The sequence below is a fragment of the Myotis davidii genome, unplaced genomic scaffold (genome assembly GCF_000327345.1).
Source record: "Myotis davidii unplaced genomic scaffold, ASM32734v1 scaffold107, whole genome shotgun sequence".
Classification (NCBI taxonomy): domain Eukaryota; kingdom Metazoa; phylum Chordata; class Mammalia; order Chiroptera; family Vespertilionidae; genus Myotis; species Myotis davidii.
This window is the reverse complement of record NW_006383012.1, coordinates 6,695,138-6,703,586: the sequence shown is the minus strand read 5'-3', so window position 1 is coordinate 6,703,586 and position 8,449 is coordinate 6,695,138. Positions and strand designations below refer to the sequence as shown.

The window sequence follows — 8,449 nt, the reverse complement described above, 5'->3', positions numbered from 1 at the left end:
GAGAGACTTGTGGGCGGCAGAGGGGAAGTGTAGGGGCAAAGAGACACTTGTGGGGGGCAGAGGTGAGTATTGGCTCCCGATTCTGCTTGAGGCTGTTTCCTATCTGTGCTGTGTTCCCACATCACCTTCCTGGCCCCGCACCTGAGTTAGCTGCCGATCACATCCCTCTTCGTCCCCCTGCCTTGCATTTCCTCACAGCCTCGCCTGCACTCCGTGAGCAGACACTGTCCCGCTAACCATGAACCTGCAGTGCCCAGAACAGGGCCCGGCTCACAGCAAGCGCAGATAAAACATTTGTTGAATAATGAGTGAAGCTTCCTCAAGAATCTGAAAGGGTCATAAATCTTTAGATTTACTTCCCTGCAGTTTGTAGTGGGACATTACTTTCTATAATGATGGAGCACTTGGACATTTGTAAGTGTCTCTGGGTATATCCCTTATAAATAGCAACATCTATTTTATTCTTTTAGAAAATGTTTAGGTTAAAGAATTATGGTTGGACTGGTCTACAGATCTAATTCACTGCATAGGACCAATTTCTAAACAGAATTCATAAGGTGGAAATGGTTAATAGTCATTCAGGATCGGTTTACAGTGTGATGAAAACTAACAAAGACGGTCCTACAGGCGGATCAGGGTAGTGACCTTGAGCGAGGGGAAGGTCGGGAAGCCTTTGGTGAGGAGCCTGTGAAGGAACACTGCCACCACGTGGCGCTTTGTGTAACCACAGGCGCTTTCCCAAGAAGGAACTGCTTTCCTGGCCACCACGCAGGAGGGCTCACTGTTGCACATGTTCAGTCCTCGTGCAGGCTAATGAAGAGAACGGAAAGGTGCCACGAATTCTTGGTGATGCAAAAGCAATTCAATATCCTTTTAAAATGATAACTCTCTTTACCATGAGAACATCAATGAAATAAGCCACCTCGGCTCCGGCAACGCGAAGATTGTTGACGGCGTGGATGTATTCCAGCGATCCGTTAATCCAGTCTACGTTAATGCAGTTCACATCTTCTGCTTTTAGCAACACCTGGGACAACGATTTAGTGTAAGTATTAAAGGAGTGAGAGTGAAAGAAAACCAACTGATCCCATAATAAGCAGTAACACTAGCAGGGCCTACTACATGCTAGATAACGTCCTATCCCTTTTATGTATAGGAACTTATTTAATCCTCACTTACAGATAAGGAAACTGAGGCACAGGTAGGCTAATTAACTTGCCCATGATCACAGAGCTGGTAGGTAGAAACAGGATATGAATTCAGACAGCCCGATGCTAACACACTCTATCACTTATAAATAATTCATCGCTTGCTATGCTAGCAGTAGCAGTGTATTCATCTTGAGTATACCATTAAGAGGGGAAAATTAATCTCTTGAAGTGAACTTAGAAATTTTTTCCCTTCATTAAATAAGAAATGGATCATGCCATTAGTTTATTTTCAAAAGATGAGAATTTACCAAAGCATAATTTTTAAAATAGGCCCCCATTATAATCTATGCAATTCATGATAAGTGAGAAAAAGTGGGAAATGGGCAAGGCATGTCAGGCCTTGGGACATGGACCACGTGAGTAAGGAATGGAGGAGTCCATGAATATGCATTAATGCCATGCAAGGTACATTTGCCTAAGACGTAAGCGTTCCCGCTAAAGAGCGTGTTCCCGTCATACATTGCATATGGCCTGCTGCCATTTTCCGTCTGACTTCCACCCAGGTATGTTGATGCGGGTCATCCTGTCTGTTCTGAAGTGTGAGGCGTGGATAGTTCGATGGTTAACCGCACTGATCTCCTGTTTCGAGTGAAGAGAGATTAAGATGAAACAATCATTCCATTTTATTTAATATTTAGATTCTAAATCTGCTCAAAAGCCGTCCACTACAATTAATTTATATATATACATATACATATACATATATATATATGTATATCTTGATTTCAGAGAGGAAGGGAGAGAAATAGAAACATCAATGATGAAAGTGAATCATTTATTGGCTGCCTCCACACATGTGCGATTGGTGCCAGTGAGAGCTTTATATGTATTGCGCATGTGCCAGTATACATATACATATACATATACATATACATATATATATATGTATATATTGATTTCAGAGAGGAAGGGAGAGAAATAGAAACATCAATGATGAAAGTGAATCATTTATTGGCTGCCTCCTGCATGCCCCCCATTGGGGATCGAGCCCACAACCCTGGCATGTGCCCTGACCTGACCAGGAATTGAACTGTGACCTCCAACCACTGAGCCGCGCCAGTGGGCTAACTTTAATTTTTATCAACCTTTTTAGTACACTTTTATCAAAGAAATAGTTACTGATACATCCTGGGAAAGGACTAAGAAATTATTCATGCGTGATGAAATGTAATACGTAAATGTAATCATGAGGAAGAGAAATAAACATGTTTGGGTTTAAAGCAATGTTTGTAAGACAAGGTTGGGCCGGTTTCCATCGGAATTTCAGCAAGCCTTACTTTGGCACAGCACTTCTCACTGACCGTCAATGTAATTCATGGGAATTGTCTTATTTGAGACTTGGAAGAATGCTACCTGGTGGCAAAATAGACTATCCACCCCACTTTCTGAGTGAGGAATAGAGGTTAGAATCTCACCATGTAAAAGGCAACAGCATACTGAAGATAATTTTATGTGATTACATTAAATATTATTTTGTATTTCTTATATTTTGTTGCATTGGTTTTATAACCAAACTCTCAAAAGATTTTAGAATATGATGAATTTAAGTGATTTTGTTATTAAGAGGATTAAGAGACCCAAGTACAAGCAATTCTATTACGACAAAAATGAATTATCAGCAGATAGCAAGTCTGACAGTAGTGAATCCTATGACTGGAAAGCCACACATTTAGATCCTTACGAAATCTAAACAAAGAGCCCATTGTGAGCTGCCTGAGTTAGCAGTGACATGCCACTAATCGTACACCTCGCTGGCTGAAGAATCAGAAGTTGGTTTACATAGTAATTTCAATAGAGCTGACACTCGGATCTGTCCGTGTGGCAGGAACTGTTCTCGGCTTTATAGAGTGGCTCATTTAACCTTCACGGCACCGTGAGGTGGGTACAGATTTTACGGATCAGGAAGGGGCACAATGAGAGAGGTCAAGTCACTTGCCCAGAAGTACTGTCTGTAGCCAATGAGTCCTGAGCAGGGGTCAAACCCACGTGGTCTTTCTCTGAAGTCATGAGCTTAACCGCTGGCTTCTCAAGTTATGATCTGTACATCGTGTTCTCCCCTGACAGGGCCCAGACCAGATGCGGCCTTTGCTGAGGCAGGAAATAAAACCACTTGTATTCAGGCTTTGTGGGAGCACTTACCTGCTAAGTACTGGAACCCAGGGGCAAAAACATTTGTCCATCTATGCATCTAAAAGCATCCAGATGTTCATTCCAACTCCAGCTGGAGCCCCCTAAACACCTACTATACTCCTGTTTCTACCGGGAGGAATTTGGTAGAAAAGAGTTGTTGAGGCTTTCCCCGTCAAGAGGATAGTTTGAGGAAGGGGGACCCCCAAGCAAGTCTCAAAGTGGCAATTGGACAAATATTGTGGGATCTGAGCATCCTCTGTTGTCACAAGGAGCCACTGGAGAATTTAGTACAGTAGAAAAGGTAGAAGAAACACTTAGTTCACTCTTCCTTCCATCTGGCACACCCCTGTGAATGGCATACTAACCCAGAAAATGGGAAATGCCAAACATCGTGGGATCAAAAGAAGGCATCTGGGATTCTGCTGTCACAAGGACCCATGTTGAGCTGGGTGCTCGGGCCTTTTCCCATCATTCTTATCCTGCAGGAGTCATGGAGCCTAGTAGGTACGAGATCAACCCATTCCACACCTGCTGACTACTTCGCAGGTCATCTCGTTTCCAGCATGTCAGAAACAGTCACCACTTGGGTATGTTCCAACCTTGACAATGGCTACAGGCACAGAAACTGGCAGACTTCTGCAAAAGGTGCATCACCCCTCCCGTCGGCGTGAGCCACTCTAGGCTAAAGAGTCATTGATTCGTGGAGGAAGTGGGTCACTTAATTCTTGCAGAAACGTAGCTGTGAAAACCTATGAGTCTTAGAAACCTAGGTCATCGCACCAGGTTTCCACTGACAATTCCTCCCTCGGGCAAAGAGGATGTTAAACCTTTGCGTGGCTCGCTTCTACTTTCTCATAAGGAAAGGTGACTAAATTCATACTGTAGAGCATTTGGGTCAAGTCTAGGATAATCTTTATTTTGTTTAAGAATAACACCTTGACTCATCCTATGCCCCAGCTGTTGCCAAAAGCACTTTAACAACAACCCCTCAGGCTTCTATCCATTGCAAACTTCAGCTACAGATCTAGTGTGTCACCCAGGAATCTTCCCTAATGGAAGGGAGTGGAGAAGACCCAAGGAACATTGTTTTTACGGCCCCTTTATTAGTAAAGTACTTGGTTTCTGATGTTCTACAAGGTTCAAGTGCATGACCACTGTGCAGAAGGATGAAGGACCGACAAGTCCTCCGAAGACTGAGGGTCAAGACCAGGAGCTACAGCTAGTCCTGAATGGACACATGTACCCTGAAACTCCTAACCTACAGAGGTACCCCAAACATTTGTATTCAACATAGATTCTCTCTACATTTTACCTTTATTTTTTCATCTTCACCCGAGGATATTTTTTCCATTGAATTTCAGAGAGTGGAAAGGAGGTGGGGAGGCAAGAGAGAGAGAAACATCGATGTGAGAGAGACAGATTGGTTGGTGGCCTCCCACGCCCTGATCAGGGCCAGGGTTCGAACCTGCAACCCTTTGGTGCAAAGGCTGAACGATCTAACCACTGAGATACGCTGGCCAGGGCAATTCTCTCTACATTTTAAAAATCATGGTAAAATATACATAACATAAAAGTTACTGTTTAGGCCATTTTTACATGTGCAATTCGATGGCATTAAGTCAGTCCCACTGTTGTGCAACAGTGACCACCATCCCTCTCAGAACTTTCCTATCATCCCAGAGCTCAGGTCACAGATCACAATCTGTGTTGCAATAAAGGTATTTGTTTACATACCCCACTTTCCCTAATATAATGCCTTTAAGACACTGTCCTGCTTATTCAGTTTAACACGTACTAGGCACTGTGGCTTGATCACCCTCTTATGTGTGGAAGGCTCTCAATTAATATATTAACTGGACAAGAGGGGACAAATGTAATCCTTTCAACAATCAAGGTTTTAAAATACATATATTAAAACAAATTTTTAAATGGACAAAACACCAAATTTACCTTCTGTGAAACAACATGTGCAGCACAATTTTCATATTTAAACACTAGGACAAATCGTATAAGAAGAAAATCTGGCTCACAATTGTAAAAAAGAAATACTTGCCTTAAAATCAATCGTTCATACCATATAGGAATGATGAATTATAGAACGGTACACCTTAAACCTATATAATTTTTTTATTGTTGACACTATTTCAGGTGCCCTCCTATATCCCCCCTTTGCCCACCTCCACGCAGCCCCTGCCACCCCTCCCCTGGCCTTCACCACTCTGTTGTCTATGTCCATGGGTTATGTATGTATATACATGTTCTTGGCTAACCCCTTCACCTTCTTTTAGCCAGCCTCCCCACCCCTCTCCCCTCTCATCATGTGTCTATGCCTCTGGTTCTATTTTGTTCACCAGTTTATTTTGTTCATTGGATTCCACATTTGAGTGAGATCATGGGATACTTACCTTTCTCTGACTGGCTTATTTTGCTTCGCATAATACTCTCCAGGTCCATCCATGCTGTCTCAAAGGGTAAGAGTTCCTTCCTTTTTACAGTGTGGTATTCCATGGTGTAAATGTACCACAGGCTTTTTAATCCACTCATCTACTGATGGGCACATGGGCTATTTCTATATCTTGGCTATTGTAAATAATGCTACTATGGACACAGGGCGCATAAACCTATAAACTTTTTTTAACCAATGTAACCCCAATAAATTCAATGAAAAAGAAACCAACAGTTTCTGCCAGAATGGGTTACCGCATCTGTCTTCTGTGTCTGTTGCTACAGCTTCTATTTTAGAATAATCTGTTGAAAGGCAGGAGCCAGCTTACCTGGTAGGCTATGCGGTTGCGCCTGGTGTAGAGCAGGAAGCGAGTGTTTATCTCTTCCGGGGACCAGGGCAAACCAGCGAACTGCCTGGACAGAGTCCCGGTCCATGGTAAGCCATCTCTAAAGCACCCCAGCCTTTCATAGCAGATCTCTTTTCCTGTCACAGAAAGATGGCGTGTCAGTGCTGTAGGAACCAGAGGCTGGGTTCCCCACTCTGAAGGTTCATTGAAATTAGTGTTCAAGTTGAACAAGTCTGACTCGGGGAGCGTCTCTTCAAAAAATACCCCTCCCCCCACTTATGACCATGACCGTGGAGGTCGCAATGCTGCTGATGAGAGAGTATGGGCTTTGGAATCAAAAATTCCTGGCTTTGGGCAATTAGTTAACCTTTTTTGAGTCTCACTTCCTTCCTCTGCAAAAGGGAGATAATACCACTTACCTTACAGACTTGTTATGAAGACTAAATGAACTATAACGTGGAAACCCCTTGAGACTGGGCCTGAGACATGAAGACATAAAATGAGATACTGTGCCCTGGCTGGGTAGCTCAGTGGATTAGACCATCATCCCAATATGCCAAGGTTGTAGGTTTGATCCCCGGTCAGGACATATAAACAAGCAACCAATGAATACATAAGTAAGTGAAACAACAAATCAATGTTTCTCTCTCTTTCTCTCAAATCAAGAAATAAAAATTTAAAAAATAAAATAAAATGAGATACTGTGTCTTCCCTGAGCCCCTGCCTTTTCTTGTTGGAAGGGATCTCTTTTGTCCCCAGAGCCTAACACCATGCCCGGCACACAATAGGAGTCTAATGTACATTTCCTGAGAGCATAAATAAAAGCAAAGTTTCACTTAGTTTTAACCAAGTTTCTTCTTTCCAGAGTTCACTTTACTCACCTAAAGTGAGAGGCTTTGGGGAAACTAAGTCCTCATCATTTCTGTCATTCACTGACTCAAATTTATCCCGTCACTGTGACCTTCTGTTTTCATGTAATACTCAAAACAAACAACTTCATTTCATGCTGTTTTATGGAGGTAGAGTTCAATTTATTAAATTATGATTATACTTTACCATTATTTTTTCAACTTATTATTGATCATTTATTCAATTTATGGTTATTTATAATCTATTCACTTTATGGTTATTTGTTAGTATTGGTGAGAACTGTTTGAAGACTTGAATTTGAGGACTTTCTTCTATCACTTACAAAATATAAATAAGCCTTTGATTCTCAAATCCACCAGCTTTTAACTTCAAAATTTTAGGAGATTTCACATTCTGAAGAATGAGATGCCACATAAATGTAAAGAGGAGGAACAGAAAATTAAACTTCCTTTTAATCAAATAAATTTTTGTACATTTTTTAAAAAATTGTACAGATAAGCAACATCCCCTGCCCATCCCCGGTCAAAGCCCTCTCCCCGGAGCCGACCCCCTGAAACATATGCAGGCCTTGTGGTTCCCCCATATCTGTTCATTGTGCTGACACAACCAAGTTGCAAGTGATCAACTTTAGTCACCCGTGATCGATTAACCTGCTGCGATAATAAAAGAGGATGTAACCCACCTAGTCCCTGGAGCAGCCCAAACCAGGGCAAGAGACAGAATCCAGGTCAGTTATTTTAACTGTCAGCGTCTAATATAGGGATGGTTATTAATCAGGTTTTCTCCAAAATCAGGTTTTGGAGAAATGAAGACAGCAGGGGCCTCTGTGATAGCTCCGGGGGAGCAGCTGTCTGCTCCAGGGCTGGTGGAGAAATGGGAGAGGCTAAGTTACTCAAATGTGGAAACTTGGGGCTGCTAGATGGGGAGGAGGTGCTGGTTCCCTGGAGCTGGGGTTTGGGCCCCTGAGGAGGGGTGTTAGCTCACTATTGCGGCATCATTGAATGGCTTCGTGAGTCTGGTTCTGGGAGTATCAGAAGACTGTAAACTGGAACCAACACCTGCTACTGTAATGACTGCACTGGAGTGAAAAGCCATTGATGAAAAAATGCAGACAGGCCCAGCCGTGGTTCAGTGGTTGAGCCTGGACCTATGAGCCAGGAGGTCACGGTTCGATTAGGGTCAGAGCACATGCCTGAGTTGCAGGCTCATTCTCCAGTTGGGGCACCCCTGAGGCGGCCAATCAATGATTCTCTCTCATCATTGATGTTTCTCTCTCTCTCCCTCTCCCTTCCTCTCTGAAATAAACATATGTTTAAGAAAGAAAAGAAAAACGCAGACAGGATCCGGGAGCAAACAGGAGGGAGCCCTCCCCTCTCCCTCCTGGACCATCAGCGTCCCCCCAGGGTCCTTACTGACAATGCCTCTGAGGGCGTGTGCTGGCAAAGC

At 43.1% G+C, this 8,449-nt stretch overlaps 1 protein-coding gene across 1 annotated transcript in view; it reads right to left on the bottom strand.

Moving 5' to 3' along the window:
- Nucleotides 1-8,449, bottom strand: part of PNLIPRP3 (pancreatic lipase-related protein 3) — a 19,412-nt gene that overhangs the window by 8,842 nt on the left and 2,121 nt on the right. Inside the window, exons 2-4 of the mRNA XM_006778740.2 lie at nucleotides 6,116-6,270; nucleotides 1,671-1,790; nucleotides 896-1,027 (exon numbers count right to left, since the gene is read on the bottom strand). Coding sequence (XP_006778803.1) covers nucleotides 896-1,027; nucleotides 1,671-1,790; nucleotides 6,116-6,270 — 407 coding nt within the window. The remainder of the gene's footprint in view (nucleotides 1-895; nucleotides 1,028-1,670; nucleotides 1,791-6,115; nucleotides 6,271-8,449) is intronic.